The sequence below is a fragment of the Scardinius erythrophthalmus genome (genome assembly GCF_964197995.2).
Source record: "Scardinius erythrophthalmus genome assembly, chromosome: 22".
NCBI lineage: Eukaryota > Metazoa > Chordata > Actinopteri > Cypriniformes > Leuciscidae > Scardinius > Scardinius erythrophthalmus.
The window spans coordinates 16,387,345-16,409,634 of NC_138242.1; the positions used below are offsets into that span (position 1 = coordinate 16,387,345).

The 22,290-nt window shown below is 39.7% G+C and overlaps 3 protein-coding genes across 4 annotated transcripts in view; 1 reads left to right on the forward strand and 2 right to left on the reverse strand.

Moving 5' to 3' along the window:
- Positions 1-953: 953 nt before the first annotated feature.
- Positions 954-13,099, forward strand: tgif1 (TGFB-induced factor homeobox 1). 2 transcript variants are annotated; one of them, XM_081353017.1, is made up of 3 exons: positions 954-1,056; positions 8,900-9,129; positions 11,480-13,099. In XM_081353017.1, the coding sequence occupies exons 2-3, from the start codon at positions 8,911-8,913 to the stop codon at positions 12,053-12,055; spliced, it is 795 nt and encodes a 264-aa protein (XP_081209143.1). In that variant the 5' UTR covers positions 954-1,056; positions 8,900-8,910; the 3' UTR covers positions 12,056-13,099. The 2 variants fall into 2 exon arrangements, with proteins under 2 accessions (XP_081209143.1, XP_081209142.1); XM_081353016.1 differs by lacking the exon at positions 954-1,056 and adding an exon at positions 6,356-6,848.
- On the reverse strand, positions 1,397-3,579 carry otud1 (OTU deubiquitinase 1). Its single transcript, XM_081353491.1, has one exon. The coding sequence runs from the start codon at positions 3,191-3,193 to the stop codon at positions 1,889-1,891; it is 1,305 nt and encodes a 434-aa protein (XP_081209617.1). The 5' UTR covers positions 3,194-3,579; the 3' UTR covers positions 1,397-1,888.
- A 1,739-nt stretch (positions 13,100-14,838) lies between the features above and the next one.
- Positions 14,839-22,290, reverse strand: part of dlgap1b (discs, large homolog-associated protein 1b) — a gene marked incomplete at its 5' end in the record, with an annotated part of 77,959 nt that continues 70,507 nt past the window's right edge. The window contains 3 exons of the mRNA XM_081352849.1: positions 14,839-18,750; positions 20,094-20,246; positions 20,431-20,522. Of these exons, the coding sequence (XP_081208975.1) occupies positions 18,541-18,750; positions 20,094-20,246; positions 20,431-20,522 (455 nt within the window). The 3' untranslated portion in view covers positions 14,839-18,540. The remainder of the gene's footprint in view (positions 18,751-20,093; positions 20,247-20,430; positions 20,523-22,290) is intronic.

A 22,290-nucleotide genomic window follows, 5' to 3' on the forward strand; every position in this document is an offset into this window, starting at 1 on the left:
CCCATATAAAGAAAACCATTATAAGAACGCTTAATATGGCAGATTAGAATGTCCCCTTATTATGTCGAAATAACGAGATATAATGTCGATACTAGGCTACTGTGTCCACCGTGGTCTCCTTTTTGATCAGCAGAAACGATTTTTGCTTGTTTGGGATCTGACTGTCGTCTTTTTGACATTTTTCCCCTGAGTGAAACGATCGAGGCTAACATCAATCTCAACTCGTACAACAAGCGCGCAAGTCATGTGTCACAAACATTGAACACTAAAACAGTAATTTTATTTTATTTCATTTAGGCAATTAATTTTATTGACACGGGACGGGAGGTGCCGGATCCAATAAAAAAGGTTCCGGATCCAATGTCGGAGGTGCCGGAACATGTTCCGGCGTGTTCCGGCTCAAATTAAGCCCTGGGCTGCATAAAAAGCTGCATGATTTCTGAGGCATTGTATTTGATCGTACAGCGCTTGGCGTTCGGACTTATACTGTCATCTAGTGGCTGACACGGGAACTACCACAACATCTCTTGACAGAAAGAGCTCATTTCGAATGCCAAATAGTCAATCTGAAAGGACGGGGAGGATGTGATTCTTTCACGTAAAGGGTAAAAGTTGTACTCGCACCTTATAAGTGTGGTACTTTTATTTGTTTGTTTGTTTGTTATATTTAAATCTGCTCAACAGTCTTGTGTAGAACCAGGGTTAGCCTATAAAAGTTAACTAAAACTAAAACAAACGCTAACTGAAATAATAAAATACTACGTATCATCAAATCATTAATATAATATTCAATATATTGTACTTTGCGGGACTATTTGGATTTACTGGCTATTTTATGATGTCTAAGCCACATCATTTGATGTGAACTTGGTTATTTTATAATAGTGCCTCTGTGTTTTTGTCATATAGCTAAGCTTTATCTGTTTGTAATACTAGATTGTGCTGTTCCATAGGTCTACTGCAGTAAAGAGTGATCCGTCTATTCAAGGAAAGAACATCGAAGACCCCCATCTAGCCCTTAGAGGAGCCACTTTAAATAGAGATAACCACACTGAGGTCAGTCTTCAGAGTAGTCTATGAGAACATACGCTCACAAGACTGATATGAGATCACGCTATCCTCTCATCCCACATTTGTAGCATTTTATTTCACAATCTGGGTGATGTGTCTTTAAAGGTCAACATTTATGTAAAGCCATGTTCTGGGAGCAAAGAACATTTCCTTTAGACTTTTAACGATGTTATAAGCTTGTGTGTCCAACCTTTTCCTTGTTGCTAAAAATACATATTTTTCAGTATGCATTTGGACAGTGGTTTTCAATCTTTTAGATATGTGATCATTCTCATTCAAGGGACCCCATCCCTAAAATTTAAATATAAATAAACACGTTTTGAAATTGTTTCAAAAGAATTTATTCCAAAATACATATTTGTAAAATAGATGTCAGGCACTTGAACATGAGAGAATCATCAGTTTAGTGTATAACACAGCAGTGCAGGTAATGGACTACAGGGGAATAAATATACACACGCATAAACATTGACAAGAACTGCTGGAAATGTTTGTATAAGTGCGACATATTCCATTCAGGTGGATGAAAAGTTCTGCATAACAGATTACAAAACAATAAACAGAAAAGTATATATACAAGACTTAAAATTCTGTAGACAAACATGCAATCAAGGCTAAGAAACATTCACTCAGAAGTCCTTATTTTACATTTCGCACCACAAATCATCTTGTGCACAGCACTTCAACACATTTATGGAAAAATGAAGACACAAAGATAGAAATGTAATAAATTAAGGCAATATTTAATCAAAGTGCAATCCATTTGGAAACATCAGAATGAGTTACAGTATCCCCAGGTACATTCTCTGATTGAGTTTCAGTGCAGACCGTTCTGCTCAATGTACATTTTGGAAAGGGACGCCGCCATGGACTTGGCCAACTCCTCGTCCCTCTTGCGCTGCACCTGTGTGTGACGGCACCAGTCGTCATACTCCGGGTTGGGCTGACAACTGTCCAGCAGCACATCGTAATGACCGTTACTAAGCCAGCTCAACCATATGGCCGGTTTAGACAAGTCATCTTCGCCCAGGTAGTGCACCATGGTTGATACCGTCGGGCTCTCCACACTACCCCCAGTGGTCAAGTAGATATTCACATTCAGCATCTGACTCATGGCCAACAGCTCCGGATAGCCGGCCCATGCACCGTCCTGGGCCGCGTTGATCAGAAACTCCCCGACGTCTCCTTCGATGATGGGATTGAACTCCTCCAGGTGGTCGGCGATGTGGTGCATGGTTTGCTCTCTCAGCTCCTTGTGCCTTGACTGGTCCCCATAAGCCGCCTTGGAAATGGCCCGGTACAGGCAGTTCCCGTCTGGGATGATGTGAAAGCGGTATTTCTGCCTGTCCTGGAGGTATTTGTTTTGTTTCTCCACTTCGGCCAAGTAACGTGTAACCTTGTTGTCACCGTCACTTTTGTTGGGTGTCGCTGTGGGCTCCTGAAGGATGCGCAGCTCAAAGACCGGATTGTCATCTTCGATGCTTTCCTGCCTTTTGGGGTCTTGGAGAGCTTCAGATGAATCAGATGAGGGTCTTTGCACAGTTTCAACAGTTCTGGAGGGCGTGGCATCGCTTAGTAAACATGGCTCGCGTCTTCTCTCACAAACTCTGTAGCTGTCATTATCAAAAAACCTATCGTAGAGAATTGATTTTTTCTCACTCATCTCATCGTTGTCATCCTCAAAAACGCCTCTTCTGGGATCTAAGTCCAAGACGGAATCAGAGTGGTGATGATTATCTCCGTTAACTGCGTAGGAAACCCGTTTGTAGTGCGTCTCCAGAGGTCTATGGTTTGTGCGCGGCTCCTTCACGATGTGAATAGGCACAGATCTCTCCACACCATCCGGTCGCGTGATGATAATCTCCGCGGTGGAAGTGTAGAAAACCGGCCTCATCGAGGTGGCCTCATAACATGAAAAAGCAGGCATGTTCGCTTCAGTCTGTTCCCCTCCAGATAAACAGCCCGTGTGAGCTATTGTGGCGCTTCCGTTAACGGCGTTTCTGACCACCTCCAAAGAACCCGAACTTGTCGTTGTTGCGTTATTGCCGACACTGGTGAGAGTTACGGAAACTTTCCGAGAGGAGCCGGGGTAGTGTGTTAACGCGCTGCTGTACAAGTGCATTTTCAACGTCCTCCCTTTATACAATGCGCCTTAAGGCCTCGTTGTTACCGAATGATGACAACACGGTCCAAAAATAATCTCTGTCATCAATAGCAGCGAATGTGTAGGGCGCGTTTCCATGGATCCTCGTTCCCCGCTGCTACAAAGTTGTCTTGCGTCAGCCCCAAAGCAACCCTAATTTTAGCGCGAGCACTGGTAACCGGACCCCGGGTCTCTGACACACCGCCCGGGCCGAGGAGACGACCTGCACCCCGCGGGAATGCGAAAGATGTGATGTGTCACTGGGACTCTCGGCGTTTCTCTCGCTTCTGTCCGTGTTTACGCTAGCGCGCGTCAGGGCGGCGTCGCCAGATTGGAATGCGTGCAGTTTGCCAAGAGGACGCGGGTTCCCAAACAGCTCAGACTCAGAGGACCACACTGCCTCTCAACAGCGAGGAAGTCCCGCCTCACACTAAACTTCATTGGTCCTACTTAATCAAGAAGAGTTGGCTATAAATCACCTTAAGCATATTACAGACTTTTCTTGGAAATGCAGTCAGGTCGATACGGCATCAACCCAAAGCTTCAACCCAATAAGTTTTTCGCCCATAAAAGTCATGCAGATAATTTGCTCGTTGTAGCTTTCATCTTTCGTTTTTCCCTTATATGGCTAAACTCCCATTTTGACACGCAGTTTCAGAATTGTTAACATTTTGTTCACACAACTAATTCCCTAATCACAGTTCCTGAATATTCTGACTCATGACCTCATCCCTCATGACATCATATTCTGCTAAGAGAGACTCAAAGCCCTTTTACTGCACCTGTTCTGTGGGTTAGTCCTATCTATCTATCTATCTATCTATCTATCTATCTATCTATCTATCTATCTATCTATCTATCTATCTATCTATCTATCTATCTATCTATCTATCTATCTATCTATCTATCTATCTATCTATCTATCTATCTATCTATCTATCTATAGGGGTGAATAGTATACTGAGAAAATGAAGTCACTGAACGGATCATGGTTAAATTGCTTGTAAGTTAAAACGACACACGTTTTAAATAGCTTCCACATAAGTTTCATGCATAGTTCCACTATGTTCTCATGCCCCTTTATGCTTGTGTTACTGAAAGGGAGAATATCTCATGTCCTCCGACATCTCCTTAAAGAGATCACTATATGCACTGCCTATTTAATAGCCTAGTGTAGGTTACAGGTCAGCATAATAGCAGAGGTTAAGACTATATGTCAAAATATATCGGTTTGGTATTTTATATATAAAAGAGAAGTCATATGTTTTTACCAATAGGTGGCAATCAAATGCCTCTATAAGGCTTTTTGGAGGAACACGTCTGCAGTTGCGCAATGTAACACCAGGGGGAACTATTGGTCTCTGTTTATCGGATAATAACACGCCTTTTTTGACTGCGATGACTGTTACACAATCCAGAGCTGTGTCAGGTTTATGAGAAATCGTGAATCATCATCACGTCTTCTCAGATCCATTGTAGTAGAGCCAATCTGCATAAAGGCATTACCTCACCGAGTTTTAGGCTAGCGTCTTGTTTCCTTTAACAAAGACGATTATTAATAAAGATGTTAAGATTACATCCGATTGTTGTAGACATGGGCTATTGTTTACGTCTAGTCTAGAATAACCTGTGCTCTTATCAACGACAGTAAATTGAGAATTAAGGCCAGCCAGACGTATGACGCAGGCACGCCTCGCATGGAAATGTCAACGACCTGACCCATATCTACAGACTCCAAATACAGCGTTAAGCCTTTACCGCCATGTGCCTCGGTGTTTTGACAGGCAGATACGCTTGGTTTTAAAGGTCTGTGTCTGAACCATGTATAACGTTAACGGTTAACCTGTGCGTGCGCACTATAACTGTTTTTGGTTGATGCGCCTATTTGGAACAACAACAGATGAACATCGGGCTCCATACGCAATAGAGATAATCAGCGTTAAGAATTCTGAGACTGCTGTGATTTGAATTAGGGACGCGTCACAAGGACAGCTGAAGAAACAAGCGATTCTTGCTTTACAACCATCTAATCCCAACGGTCAACTGGGTATCACGCAGCGCTGCGCCAACAGGAAGCATCACGCACGGCTTACAAATGGAGCTGTGATGAGAACCGAGCAACCCTTACTTAAATTAGTACCCCGTTTTTAAAATGGTTCATGACCCTTTCGTTAAAAGTTTTCGAGCGAGCATTCCTAAATGTTGTGATAGTGTTTGTTTTTTGTTTGTTTTCACCACTAATTAAAGCAGCGTAACATAAAGCAACCAGTGTAGCCGATTCCCGAACAAATGACTCGTTTGAGTCGGTTCTTTTAATGAATTGAAAACACTTACAGCGCCAACAGAGTGGTCCGATTCCTGAACCGATTACGAGCCGGTTCTTTTCAGTGAATCGCGCACATTCAACGACCAGTGTATTCCAGTTCCCGGGCGAATGATTCTTGTGGCTGATTCTTTACAGTGAATCAAAACACTTTTATTATTCTGACTCACTTACTAAACATTGAGTTATTGTTGCAAAACTTTCAATAACTGTTACTGTATGTTATGTTTTACTAAAAACTCGTGAGATTAAATTAAATTGTAAACAGTAATTTCTTATAAAAATACAGTTGTGTTATTTTTAATAGCCTACAGATACGGCCAACTGCTGGGCTGCATGCATGCCGCGTCTAAAAAGTCTTGAGAAGTCAATTAAAAACTGTAAACATATTGTGCAATAATTGTAAAATGTGTTCTATATGTTCTGATAAAATCATCATTTAAGATTGCTGAGGGCATTATATACAGCTAATAAGAACCGCGTTTTAAAACGTTCTATAAGAATCATGAATGGAACCGGATATTCCTCAGGATCCTCTCAAGCTTGCAACAGCATCATGGACATCTGTCACCTGAAATAAATGCCGCATTGCACCTGATAACACATCAACACTATCCTGCAGCAACACTTTTTTTGTGCCATTTTTAAAATCTCAGTGAAAAATACAACGCACATCCAAAAATACTGTATTGGAGTAGGGCGCCTAACAGAAGCATGCTGATGAAAGCAAAGCAGCCCCAAATATATCCCTGCCATGTGTCTGCCTCTTCGTAATGTTAACCTACATTCATAATAAACCAGCTTCCTGTGTCTCTGCCGCAGTCATTAAAGGGAAACGTGCAAGAACTAGATCCAATTCAATGTCCAAAACACGTCTCCACAAACACATCCCTCGCGCTGGGATCTATCTCAACACGTTTTAAGATTCGAATGGGTTTGTCAAAAAGCTCTTTTTCGGTCTCTTTTACTCCTTTTTGTGTGTCTGATGTCAGATTTTTCCCTCTTGCCCTCGGAGGGGGAGGATCTAACCGCGTTGAGTCACGCAGCTGTCAAAGATAGCTGTCACCCAGTTTCCACATCAAACACACTGAATGAGACGCGCAGCCTGTCCCAGGTACCCGACAATGTGTTGCGTCTCCGACAAATGAAAAACGCGCTCCGCGGCGATTCCTCGACAAAAAGAAATATTTCTCTCGATACTTCGTAACAATCTGGAATATTACAGTTGTGTGTGATTAAACCGAGGAAGAATCGACCTCCTTGTTGCCAACGTGAAAAGGGGAATTTTGACGGACATGAAGACCAAAAAGGGTATGTTTCTTCTCGATATGGGTGATATAGCGGCGATATATGTTGTATATTTGTATCGGTGATTGTAACAAATGGATAGAACTTGTCGATGAGGGTTGAACAGAAAATGTCTGGCATCGCATGCTATTGTTTTCCGCTGCAGACAAAACAGCCTTTTTCTCACCATGTGCTGGCGGGCTGTCACAACGAGCCGTTTCGCGTTATTAACACGCATGGGTTTTTATTCATAATATATCAGCTTTGATTTGTACAGACATGCTTATATAACAGTTGCATGTATTTTAGATGTTTAAAAGTGTTGTTCCACGAGTCAATCTATAACTATAACTTTAAATAGTCTTAAAGGTTACTATTTTAAGGGTTTTGTCGTGCATGTTTAAGTGTGTAAATGCCTTCGTGTAATAGTTGAACTTATTGGCTTGGGAAAAAATGTTCACGCGCTCAGAGTTTCTCATAACACTGACTCAAGTTTTGTTGGGAAAATGAGGGAAACTTTCCAAGTTTTTTTTTATATTTTTATTTTTTGGACGACTACATTGTTGCTTTCTTAGCGTCTTAACATTTTGTCGCGGTGTAAAATGTGCAACAATAAATGCTGACCTCCTTTTGTGAAGTTTGTGTATTTCGCGCCGCTTCCTCGAGGCGACGCTTTCACATTCCCTCCGACCTCGTGTCTCTCACAGCACACAATAGAGCCCGAGCTCTTTTCTGTTATTAAGTTAATATTTCTCATATATTATGACGTATAACCGCGTTGAGAGTCGTGTCAGCCTTTTATCTGTCACCTGGCGTGATTTCACGCGTTTTAATCTAGTAAAAAGTCGAAAAAACAGAGTTTGAAATGTCCCACAAACGACATTCTTTTGTTCGGTCTTGAGATTTGCAACAGGTTCCCCTCCCCCTCCTCCTCCTCATGTAGGCCGACGACAAAGTTACTTCTTATTACTCCTCTTCACATGTTCAATCGTTTTCTCACACAACATAAACGATAAACGTGTACGTGATTTAACTCGTTTCGTTTTTAGTTGAAGTCCCACGCTCACACTCGAGCTGAAGTTGGGGAAAGTTTTCTTTCACTTGCAGAGTGCTCATGAACTAAAAGTCCCCTCCAGCACTCTGAGTGAAACGTCTTATTGACAAACTAACCGGTTTATGATACTTGGGATCAAGTGGTAATGATATTCAAGTCATCTTCATAAGCAGGAAAAGTTGTAATATCAGCACTTAAATAGATAGTCAGATCAAAAACATAACTCTGTCATCTTTTACCCACCCTCAAGTTATTCCAAAACCCCCGCATTACTTTCTTTACAGCGAAGGAATTGTTTGGCAGAATGAGACTCAGTCATGATTCGCTTTATTTTCTTTTTTCATACAATTAGTACGTAGTGATTGATGCTGTCAATCTGCCTTTGTGTTCCATAGAAGAAAATCCTACATGCTTGAGGGCAAGAAAATATTGACAGAATTTTAGTTTTTAGGTGAACTGGCCCTTTAAGTGAGTTTTAAAACAAAACAGTATGTTTATCCAAAGTTTTTCTAGTTTTTGTGAGTGTATTTACAGTGCTCGGAAGTGCACAATGACACCCAGAGTCTGTGATGCATCCACTTCATCCATGAATCACATGGCTTTGCTTGACAGCAGGGATGTGACACATCAGCTGCCACACACACTCACTCTCTCACAGACGCACGCTTATACATGCATACAGACGGCCAGGCGCTGTCGTGTAGTGTTTTGCAGTTGGCATTTTGGAGGGGAGAGACTGTGTGTGTAAGATAGGGGGAGGAGGAGAGTCCTTTGCAGGGGTTGGGGGGTTGATGTTTGACTGGGTGTCTTTTGTCTTCCTTCACACACATGGGTACACACTGATTCCAATTCCCTGAATCACACTTATTGACTGGTAAAAACACATTGCTCATACATCAACTTCACTTCATACTTTTCCTGGTTCTCGAAGCCTTTTTTTTTTTTTTGTATAGAAAGAAAGAATAATGTTGTAAACGTAACCGTTTATAAGTGGCGTGTTTCTTGTCTCGTATGCCTACAGGTGTGTTGGCGATGTCCGGTAGCGAGACGGACGACGAGGACAGTTTGGATGTGCCTCTTGACCTCTCTTCAAATGGAGGAGGATCAGGGAAGAGGAAGAGGAGAGGAAACTTGCCCAAAGAGTCAGTACAGATACTCCGGGACTGGCTCTACCAACACCGCTACAATGCTTATCCATCAGAGCAGGAAAAAGCCCTGCTGTCCAAGCAGACCCATCTCTCCACACTACAGGTAACAAGGGAATAACTGCATGTAATACAGCTTTAAGAAAAATAAAAGTTCCCATGGTAATGAAAAACTGGAATATCAGGGAATGTTAAAACTGTGATTTCCAAGCAGTATTATTTTATATATTAATGTAGCATTTAATAATATTTCCAATTAGCTTTATTTTTTAAGGCAACATTTCAGTTTGTTTTTCATCTAATATATATTTTTTAATTACCAAAAACAACTTTAATAGTTTTAGTTAACAACACTGTTTTCAAGCCTGGAAAAGTCACACAAAATTATGTTGTATACATTTTTCTAGTTTTAGTTTGTTGTGAACTATTTGATTGTTTAGAAATTGCTCATAGTGATTGCAACATCTAAAATACTGTATTTAAAATAGATCAAACAATATGACACATAACAAATTGACTGGAAAGTCATGTAAATTCATTGGCCAAAAGGTTTGGGAACTCTGAATAAAAATACATTTGAATGACTCAAAGCAGTTTCTGAAGTTATGCTTCAGACAAGGTCTGAAGTTTCTCACGACTGCTTGTTTCTGTCAAGAATGCGAAGGGGAATTTTTTCAGTTTTCTGCTTTGTTGATCAGTAATATATTTATATGCTTCACTGGTGAGCAGTTAACTGTCATCTGTGTCTAGTTCAACTGACATTGTGTGAAGGAAACTGAAAGGTTCAATGTCATAAATAGAAGAGAGCCAAAAGAAATACGTCAGAGAAAGAAAAAGTCAGCTCTTTTTCGCTAGCGCTATTGCATTTAAGATCACACGTTCTGTCCCCGCTGAGTTTTAGCGTCATATAAACAACACTTCCTGTGAATGCAGTCAATGGAGAGAATTCCTGCGGACAGATGAGTGAATAACTGTTTTGAGTCATCTGAGATGTAGCCACATAGAGGGAGAGAGAGGGAGAGAGAGACTTGCTCAGACACTGGGCCAGGAATTTCCCCTGCGCTCAGCCAGCTGTCTCACTAACAATAGGGAGACACAATACACACACATTAACATAGTGAAGACTACCAGGCTCAGGCGGACCGTTGGATACACAATACAGCCCCATTACCCAGAGAGCCAAAGAGGCTTCTCTTCTGAAGAGACTCACTGGAAGACAATACAGGAGCATTACCATACTGAGGACTGCATTTTGAAAACGGCCCCTTTAGATACCGAGAAAGAAAAGTTAGAATTCAGGTTATTTCATTATGGCATAATGTGTGTATTGGGAAAGTAGGCCAGAATAGAATTGTAAAAGTCAAAACAGCTCTCTCTCTATATATAGTTATTTACAATTATTAAATGATATATTTTTAATTTATATATATATACTGTATACACACACATAATTAACATTGATTTTATGTGCCTTGCTTAATAGGATTCATTTTAGATCTGCAATGTAAATGATCAGTTACCTGTGGTGCATTATCTACATTGACTAAAAAGGCCTGTGGAGTTCAATCGTTGACATAAACTAAAGGTGTTAACAGTCAGCCATTACTAACAAAGTAATTGGTCTTTTTGTAGAGATGCACACCGAAGTCACTTGTGTTTTCTATACCCTGAAATGTTGGATTTGCATTAAAGTAGATCTCACACCCCCTCAGGTGAGACTCGCCAGAGCCGTGAAAGATACAGCGCTATTAGCATGATTAAGGCCTAAAGCCCTTAGGCCCAACAAAGAGCCCAATCTGAGGGATAAAGGTGAACTGTTACTTAGGTGATTGAAAGGAATCCTCACTACCAAGAGCTTCCTGCTTTCAACTGCCAACTCAGCTTTTTAAAAGAGGAAAAACAAAAATAGAGGCAGAGATCCGTCACATGTTAACTCAATACAGCCTCATGAATTTCCATTTTAAACTTGAGCAAGACAGCGTGCAAACAAAATGAACAAAACAAAAGGTTTTATAGGACTATAGGCTTTGAACTTTGAAAGAAAATAACAGGTGGTAGAAGTTAGAGATAGAATTTGAGGTTGTTCATCCTGTAAGAAACTAACAATATTGAGTTGCTTAATTATATCTTTTTTATTATAATGCTTTAAGTTTAGTTTCTTATTCAATAAAAACTTAATTTAAGTTAATAAAAGTAACTTTTTAAATATATATTTCTTTTTATTTTCTGGCTTTAAAGAACATTTCCAAAAAAGTACATATTAAATGATCTACTACTTCATTATTGGATTGCAGGACATGATATATGTTAAATTAAAATATTGATAACAGGATCTACATTTTTTAATACTGTATGGTAAGACAATTTGTGATTGTGCTTGTGATTTCAATATGTGATCGCATCTGCATTTAAGTATTAGCATTTTGATGCATCATAATCTGCTCTTCTCTGCACAGGTGTGCAACTGGTTTATAAACGCCCGGCGACGACTCCTTCCTGAGATGCTCCGGAAAGACGGCAAGGACCCCAACCAGTTCACCATCTCGCGGCGGGGCAGCAAGGGTGGCGAGATGCTCAGCGACAACTCCCAGTCCCCGAAACACGGTCTGCTCGCCAACGGAGAGGACCGCAACAGCTACGAGCCCGGCTCGCCTCACTCGACCAGCAACACGCCCACTTCTAACGGTTACCCCAAAAAAGCCCTGTCCCCAAAAACACCCCCATCGCCCGGACCCGTCCTACCCAGACCCTCCGTCATCTGCCACACCACCATCACCACGGGCACGCAAGGCATCGGCTCGACAACGCGCCTCGGCGTGGAGGGAGCCACGGAGCTGCCGCTCACAGACGTGGCCGGCCTGTTCGGGTGTCGAGGGGAGGGTAACGTCAGCCCCCAGAGCGGCCTGTTCAACACCCCGCCGCCCACCCCGCCCGATCTCACCCAGGACTTCAGCGGCTTCCAGTTGCTGGTTGACGTGGCGCTGAAGAGGGCCGCAGAAATGGAGCTGCAGGCCAAACAGCTCCTCGCCTGAAGACAGAAAACACGGATGGATGAATGAAAAAGCTTCATCGATGTTTGTTTCTTGCCCCGCCCCTCCCAAAAAACTTGACTGAGCAACAGAAAGCAAACAAGCATGGCCTGATCATTTCTATTTTTGGTAAATGTAAATCAAATTGATGAGGATTCCTTTATGTAAAGCATTTCAAGGTGCCTTGGCAGTCGGTTCTTTTTTTTGTATTCCATTTCTATGTAAATAAATATGTATCTTTTCATTTTGTACACAGGGGACCAAAACCAAACACAGTAATACGACTTCCTGTCTTTCCTTCTTTACAAGAAGACGAGCTCTTCTCCCATTCCTCATGAGTCTTTCTTTCTCGTTTTCAGAGATTCGGCTCTATGATTGTCGATTTTTGCCTCATTTTTAGAGAACACGTCTGATATTCTGCCTCGTTTTTTTTGCACAAAATGGCAGGTCATCTCAGTATCTTATCAACTCTAGCTTTCTCTCCAATAGACTCTAATCACTACTGCACCGGGTCATTCTGTGTCTCATAGATGTTCAGTTTTTTGTATTTTTTTTTTTTTTGTAAAATTTCAGATGCTGTCGTTAGTATGTTTCTCTTTTTCCTTTCATTACTCTTGAGGGATATTCAGATGTAGCAGAACTATAGTCTGAGATTTCCTCTGAATACTCAGTGTAGAAACGGCCAGTGAATGTGCCCACATGCTCCCCACACCACCCCTACACACACACACACACACACACACAAATACACACCTTGGACAAGTGAGCTGGAAGAATGAACACTACATGAATTGTATTAATTTTTTTTTTTAATTTCTTTTTAGTTTTGTTTTTGTTTATTAAGTTGAGACCACTTTCAGAGGATAAAAAGAAAGAATGGTTTTATGTCACCAAATATGTTGATTTCAAGGTTTTGGGACCTTAGACCAGTGCATTTTCAGTAGCCAATGTGACATGATGCCCAATGATGTGACTTCTCCTCCTTACTGTGCAATGTATGTGGCAAATAGGGGTCACACGGTGTTTAAATAAAGTTTTGTTTTCTACAAAATTAATCTTCTTTCTTCTGCTTATTTTTAACTATATTGTTCGTTAAGTGTTTGCAGTGGGAAAATGAAAAGGTTCTTATAATCAAGGCTGTTTATTTTTTTTTTATCATGGGAAAGATTAGCCTTCAGATGACATTTCTTTCCAGTGGTGTTTGAAAAATGAAATAACGTGTAAGGTCAGACAGAAAATGTAGATTGCTTTCATAAAGCGGAAGCCAGCATCCAAACGTGATTTATACCAATCCAACTCTGCCCTACCTTGACATCTCGCACATATTAAAGGCATGTTCTTACAGGCTATTGCTAAATCATACTGACATTCTTCTGTGTGTGTAAGCTTCACAAGAACTCCAATTAGCATAATCCTGCATTTAATTAGCAGTAGCTAAAACCAGACGTCAACGATGGCTTGCCAATGGCGTCTGTGTGAGTGTGCATGTCTGTATCTGAGCACAGACAATAAAGACGGATTAGCGGGGACACGTCTGTCCTGGATATTCAATCACGCTCGGTTAGACAGCTGTTCTTTACTTTAGACTTCTCACTCGGCTGAGAGCCAAACAAACATCTCAAAGGGTCATTGGTGTAGTTGGCAACAAGTGATCAAAGTGATTAGCAGCTCAAAGCGGTTAATTAACCGAACACCTAACGTTATATTTAAAGCGACATTACATTCAATGATACTAAAGACTTTTTGGATGGAAGGGATGTCTCACACATATTAGATGAGAGTTTATCTGTTCTTTGGGTTCATCTAAGAAGCCTGAAGCTGTCCACTAATAAGAGTCAAAGAAGATCTGTTCACCCACTCAGGCCTCAGGCAATGATTTAAAACTGAAAGCCTGTTTTCAACTCAGAGTAAATATATATATATATATATATATATATATTAAAAAAAAGAAGCAATTGTGAGATATGAAGTAGCCTAAAAACTGTGAGAAGTAAAGTTACGTAAAATAAAGTCACAATTATGAGTCGCAATTGTGAGCTAGAAAGTCACAAAGACGTAAAGGCGGAATAATAGTGAGAAACTTTTAAATAATTTGTCATAACTGTGAGAAATAGTCAAAATTGTGCAAAATAAAGTTACAGTTATGAAATCACAATTACTAGAAATAAAGAAAATGAGAAACATCTTAATTATGAAAAATAAAATTGCAGCTGTGATATAAAAAGTAAATTGTGAGCTGTCACAAAAGTAAAAAAAAAGAAAAAGAAATATGACGCAATTAAACTGCCATAATTGTCAATAAAAAAAATAAAAAAGTGTTAAAAATAGTCACAATTTGGAGAAATAAAGACAATTATGAGAAAGTAGCAATTACTAGAATATAAAGACAATTATGAGAAACAATGTCAACTGTGAGATATTAAAGGTATTGGAGGATCTTTCCGATTTTAGATAAGACCCGCCCTCTCCACTTTTTGAATAAGTTTGATTGATTCACCAGAATGATTGACAATTAGGAGGACCAATAGTATAGGCTATCCACCCGCAAGTAAAAAAAATCCTCCGCTATACCTTTAAGTCTCATACACGAGAAATACAATCGTAATTGTGAGTTATGTGTGAGATGCAATAGTGATATCAAGTCACAATTATGAGAAATCAATTTGCAATTGTGAGAGTTCAATTGTAAACAGTCATTTATCTCTATTTACTGGATAGAACAAACAGATTTATTGAACATTCAGTGCTATACATTTATTTGAAAATGAATCACTTCATGGCTGTGAGCATCTGTAACATTTTAATGATCAAAAATTCATACACGTGCCATAACATCAACAGTGTTGATACAATAAATACAAAATGTAAGTAGTAAGATATCCTTAGATGTAGGTTACATTTACAATGAAGAACATTCATGTATTTACACACAGTCATTTTGATAAAGTTTATGCTTTTACAAGAACAGTAAATACACAATGTCTTGCCTTCATTTCCCAAAATATTGTGGTGAATGCACCGTCCACAGTTTGGCAATAAAACATAAGTCTGATTTTCTTTTATTTGGGAAGATAAAACCCTAAAAAGTCTGGACTTATGTTTCCAGATATAAACCAATATTTTAATTGATAAGGTATAATCTCCAGTATCAGACCTCTTCATGATACACACACACACACGCACACACACACACACACACACGTTATATAGTCTCCCCTGAGGCTATGTTGTGCATGACTATTATATATTCATAAATTAAGGCCGAGCGTTTAAACATCAATAATATTTCAAACAAACATTAACCACAGTAGAAGGGCTCTAGTGCATAATAACGGGAATGAAGAGTTTAGTTAAAAAGATAAATACTACAAGGATCAAACTAAAGCCAATGCAACTGAACTGTCTATGAAAATAGAAAATGGCTGCACATTGGCTGCTGGGAAATTAATATCAATATATATTTATAGTGATGTGTCTATCCACAGTGAAATATTTAGAGCAAAGAAAAAAGAAATAGCTCTGTTTATTTAACATATTTAACAAGTGCAAATTAGTATTTGTTATTGAAAAGTATCAGAAAGTGCAGTTAGGATTTGACTAGTATTGAGTAACTTGTCAGTGCAACTATGATGCAGCGCAAATCAATTACAAGAGCAGCACAAGAGTGTGAGAATGATTCAACGGTTAAGATAGAAAAATGAATAAACTGCTGGTATGTGCTCTGCTTTGATACATGTGTCTACTTGCACTTTCTCCTAAGGGTTGCTGAAATTATACATCAAAGTATAAATAAAACCAAAAGAAAGTAGCTGATCTATATTACCACAAAGTATCAACTGTGCTACATATCGGTTGGAAGAAAAAAACTACGCCTTTAGGAAAATTAGGAAGCACTTGGGTACATGCACTTGATGTGGAAATAACAAACACACACATACACACTTGGTTGAGGATACAGACTATCATGCTAACTAGTGATTATAAATATAATGAATAAATTGCCTGTCACAGTTGGTGTTTTTACTAAAAAAAATGTATGTATTACATTTATAGAGTTGTGGCATTGCAGTTTTAATATTTCAAATGATACTTTTAAGCATTATTGAAATTCAAAAGCTATGGTAAAGAGAGAAATTTATGTCTGACTGTCCGTTTAAATGCGTTTCGTCTGATCTTAAATATCTCTACAACTCCCTCATTATAAAATAATGATATTTTACTTTATATTCATTTATACAAACATTTAGACAAATATAGTGAGCTATATTAGTGAGCAGTCAGGAAGGCGTCTTATAATTCATCATTTAAATATTTACAAAATACGCCATTTTTTAAAACTATCTAATGTCAAGCTCAACATAACATAACAACAATGGGGCGTGATTTACCTATTTGTCTGTCCACGCTGAACGGAAAACCGCTAAGCAACGTGACACAATCACAGCCAATCAGATGTTTAAAGTACCGTAATAAAGAGCAGAATGGACCAATGAGATTTCACAGTGGGCGGAGCTATTCAATGCCACAGAATTAGAAAATGTCCTGTCGGTTGTTGTGGCTGTGGATGGCTCGTTCACACTGACAGCGATTTTATTGCTGGAGGAGTTGCTAGAAACTCTCGTGTCGAATTACCTTTCACATGTCACCAGAAATGGCTTTATGTCAACAACAAAAATGTACACGCATACACAGAAAATTATGGAAGCCATAACTAAGTAAAAAAGACAGTTGTGAGATACAACTTTCTAGATCATAAGATATAAAGTCATAATGTGAGAAATTACATCATAATTGTGAGAAATAAAGTCGCAATTCACGATATAAGCTTGCAATTACGTCAAGTCAGAATTACGAGAAATAAAATCTCAATTGTGATAGTTTAATTGTGAGTCTGTGATATATAAAACCAAATTATGAGTAATAAATGTCATAATTACGATATAAAGTCGTAATTATCAATTACATTATGTGGTCACAATTACGTAAAAATACATTTGCTTGTGATATACAGGGTCACAATTGTGATTAAAAACACAGTTATGAGAAATAAAGTCACAATTGCGATATAAAGTTGCAAAAATCACAATTACATTAAGTGAAGTCACAATTAGGAGAAATAAATCTCGTGATATATAGTCATAATTGTGATATATTAATTGTGCGACTGAGATATAAAAATGCAATTGTGAGAAATAGTCACATTTATGATATAAAGTCGCAATTAACATTTAAAATTGCAATTACATTAAGTAGTCACAATTGCATTAAATAAAATATCTTACGATACATAGGATAACAATTGTGGTATATTGTTAAGACTCTGAGATCTGAGAAAAAATAGTCACAATTATGATATAAAATCGCAATTATGAAATAAAAAGTCACTGCAATTGTGAGAAATAAGTTAACAATTCACTGGACACATCCACACCACACCACCATATGTATATCACCAGAAATCTGCAAATATTTTTTATATATTTTCAAAGACTTCATTGCTGTCAGTGTGAACGGGGCTTAATGCTGAATGAAATCCCTGACTGCCCGTATGTAATGTTTCATAACGTGGACATATGAATAATGAATCAGAGGCGTGAAGAGTGGTTTGTTCTGACAGTGCTTCTGTCAATGACGTGAACGCGTTGAGTGGGGACTGATAAAAGTGTCACATTTGTCAGATACGATGGACATCTATGTCAGTCAAACAGGTGAGTGGCAATGAGAGATAGAGAGTGGACAAAACAGGAGATAAGATGGTGCGAGAGGACGGGAGAGGACGACCGAGTGGGAGGTTGAAAAATATGAGAAGAAAGAAGAGAAGAGGAGGGTTTTCCATTCTGTCCCGTGATACTGAAAACAGAACGACCTCGCCCGGTCTCAGAGGTGCAGGGTGACACGTGAGAGAGTGTGGCACATGTACAGAAAGCCTGACCCCCACATGTATACGTACATACATACACGACAATCAAAGCTACATTGGCCGTTGAAATCTTCAGAAGTGATCGGTATGTTGCCCTTTTTAGAAGTTAGGTTCTCTTTGAGAACACAAGACATATGGCTCTTACACGGTAACCGCAAAAACTACAAAATAAATAATAAAATTAAGTAGTGTGCAATATTTGGGTAGTAATATTAACAGACATGATAATATGCTGTGTTTTAGGCATGAATATATATATTTATTTATATTCATATATATATATAAAATTGGTTATTTTAACAATTAAATATAGTGTCTAATGGTAATATTAAAGTCTTTGGGAGTTTAACAAGGGAGCTAACAATGGCAGGACAGAGGAAGAGAGTAAAATTAAGTCATAAATACAGTAGAAGCCCACAGTGAAGAAACTCTCTTTTACACAAGAAAAAGGAGTGATTATGTTACAGCTACCCTGCCTTTGTCATTCAGTGCTATTGTGTTATGGTTGGAGATGAGTGTGTGTGTGTCTATTAGGCTTCTAAGCACCCGGTTTTCAGTGTGAAAGTGTTTATAATCGTGTTTGGGCCTCTGGGATGTATATTTCGATGCTGTCGGCGCATTCTGTGGCAGAGTTCTGGCGCTGAGAGGCGGCGGCACGTTTAGCCGCTAACAGCCGCTTACGAGCCTCCATCCGCTGGGAGCCCTCCAGAGACCGGTCTCTCACTAGCATGGGACCCTTCCCCGGCTTCCTGGGTACTGGAGGGGGCGCGCGCTTCTCCTGGACATCAACGACAAACTGGTTAGTGTCACTCCGCGATGTAACACAACACAGCTAATGCATGCAAACGGGGGGGAAGGAGGGTCATGCGTTGGGTCATCTGCAATATTTAGTCGTGTTTGAGTGCCAGGCATCAGCCAAATACATTAAGTGAGCGCTCAGGGGTGGCAGGGCCATTACGGAGGGCCGTTTTCGTCAACTAAGAGTTCAAGCCATTTGGCATGATGTAAAAGGGACCTCTGGATGTGAACCACATGCAGCGTGCAAATGGGAGCATCACCTCAAAACCCGATCACTGTCAAACACAGAATACATAAAATAATAAGAAGTGAGCAAAACAAATCAGATAATAGCATAACGCATGCAACATTCATAAATGTAATAAGATAAACATTCAAATAAATACTAAACGAAATAATGAAGAAATTGATCTTAAAGGGATAGTTCACCCAAAAATGTCATCATTTACTCACCCTCATGTTGTTCCCAAACTATATGCGTTTTTTTATTTTATTTTTTTATGTTGAACACAAAGATATTTTAAAGAATGTTGGTACCCAGACAGCTGACGGCACCCATTGACTTCCATAGTAGGAAAAAAAAATACTATGGAAGTCAATGGGGTCCATCAACTGTTTGATTACCAACATTCTTCATAATATCTTATTTTGTGTTCAACAGAAGAAAGAAACTCATACAGGTTTAGAACAACACAAGGGTGAGTAAATGATGACAAAACTTAAATTTTTTGGTGAACTATCCCTTTAAAGTCAGAGTACACACCATATTTAACTGGATGCAAATACAGAAAACTGTCCGTTCAACACATTGTGCTGAAAGTTTGAATTATATGCCGGTTGTTATTTTCTGTGCTATTCCATTAAATAGTGACTGGGTCTGTCAAGCTTCAAAAAAGACACAAAAGCACCATAAAAGCATCGTTAAACTAGTCCATGCAACTTGACATCTGCCCTAGCGCTCCTTGGGCTGTTCGTAAGAATTTATGAGAGAAGTAGTTAAGTCTGATTCACAAACAAATTTGTGCAGTTTTTGTGCCCTTTTTAAGCTTGAAGGCCTCAGGCTTCATCATAAAACATAGTGACCTGTACGATTATTCAAAACTTTCCTTTTGCATGCCACAAAAACAACAAAGGTTCCACCCCTCACAGGGTCATTTTTAGCTTGCATCAAATTAAATAATAACATCTACTCTGACATATATTGAACAGTTTCAATAAACCAACCATGCAGCATCTTAAGAAATGTCGTCGTCAACTGTGGTATTCTTAGCCATTTTATGAGAGTGTGTAATGCATCTGGATTTGTGATGTAAAAATCTGTACCTTTCTCTCAGGAGGCTCCAGCGCTCTCCAGTTGTTAGCTTTCAGCTGGTGTAGCTCATCAAACTTCAGACTGATGTTCTCAATGGACAGCTGCAGCATATCCCAGAATCCTGCCAGATCTTGAGACACGGGCCGCGGGTGGGCGTTGGGATTCTGACAGCGAGAGAACAGATTATACAAAAAAACATCTGTTAATTGGAGGTGGGGGCAATATCTAACTAAGTGATACTGATTTGTCTTATATTAATGCTACTGAGGCTAACACAGCCACTCTTTGGCGGAGTCACCAAGTGTCGCTCTGCTCTGATTGGCTAATGGATGTGTGCTTCATACATACCAAGTTTTCTTCACAGAGCTCCCGGAACTGCTGAAATTTCTGCGACATCAGCAACTGAGCGCTCCCCACCGCACTACGAATCTTGCCGAGGACTAAACACGCACAAAAAAAGAAAATCAGCTGTTGTAAACAGAAGTGCATTAAGTAGCATGAAAAGTCGATTAGCACAGTATGAGAAACTCTATGTAATAACACAGCAGTGAATGAGTGCGTTTGTGTTGCAAAGGCTTAGACAGCAAGTTAATGTTTAAATGTTGTCTCTTTGAAGCGAGAAGGGGGTCATAAATATCTAAGGCTTGGGAACTTAAATGCAGGAACCAGAGGAGCAGGGGGAGTGTTTACCATGCACACCAAACAAACACCAGCCAGAGCCAACGAGCCAAGAAATTCGCGCACACACATACAGAACAAGAGTGCGATGTAAAAAGATAGATTGAGAGTGAAAGAAAGTAAATAGCATATCAGATTACCAAACAAGGGTGAATTCTCTTAAAGGAAACTAATGTTTGCCATGTGGGGGTCATTTAAAGGCTTCCGCCTTGGCCTGAGGAGTGACTGCAGCGTGTCTCTGTGGATTGCAGTTTAAACAGTGATCTGACGAAATGAACTCGCTCTGTTTAACATATGCAGCAGCAAGAGACCATATGGCAAACAATGTGCTGTCATAAGACACGGAGATTAGCATATTTTATGTATTCAGGGAAAGAGGGAAGGGTTAGAGAAGAGAGAGTGGAAGGAGACAGATATAGAAACTGAGAGGAAGAAGAAAATATACAGAGAAAGAGGGAGCGAGAGAGACGAGGGAGACGGGTGGCTCCCTGCTGGTAGAAATGTCTGGTATGTGAGAGGGAGACAGACAGGAGATAGATGAACAAGCAGGCTTTGTGAGTGACACGAAGACGGTCACTGCGCTGTGTGTGTGGGTGTGTGTGCTTGAGCGGGGAAAAGGCGGGAAGTGGGAGAAAAAGACACAGGCTGGCCGGAGGTAACCAGACTGTGAAATGACCTTGTGCACTGGTAGTTTTGTTGAAGTGGCTGATTATTCTTCAAACGACTTGCACACAGACTGTACAAATGTCACTCTAAATATAGTTTTGCAATCAAATGACTACTTGACTTTAAAAATAAAATAGCGGCTTTGGAAATTCAGTAATTTATCTACAAAAAACATTTTGCTTCAATTACTTTGCTATATGTTTTAAACTAATTCAAAACCTAGTGAGTTGACTACCTAGAAAGAATTTTGGGGGATCAAAAGCCGCTTTCCGACCGGAGGAACCTTTTCACAGTTCCTAGAACTATTGGCTAAAGTACCCGGATGTCGGCGTGTTCGCACCGCAGGAACTAGGAACGATTTTAGTTCTAGGAACTCCATTTGGAGGAACTAATTTAGGTCCTACTTCGGAGTAGGGTCTAAACCAGCACTATAGGAACTACCCGTGACGTTAGTGTACGCTGATTGGCCGAACGCACGCAGAACACCAGCACCCGCCATTTTTAAAACAGCTATAATGTAAACACACAGATTATAGCCTATATATTTACTCCAGAAACTAACTATACAAACATGGAAAACAGTGATAGATGGGTCTCTAAACCTTTATGCTGAAGAGAAAATCCAACGCAACTTTGAGGGGACCAAGTCAAACATGATTATGTATTTCTGCCCAGCTAGCAACACTGGACATCAACCACACGGCATAGGCTAATAACCTTTTTTCATATACTGTCTACTTTCTATAACAGTAATAACATATAACATATAACTAATAACATATTAAACAGTACTGTGTTAGACAGATCGCTAACTAATAAACACAGAGAATGCGAGCATTGTTTGCTCTGGCGTTCTCAGCGCCG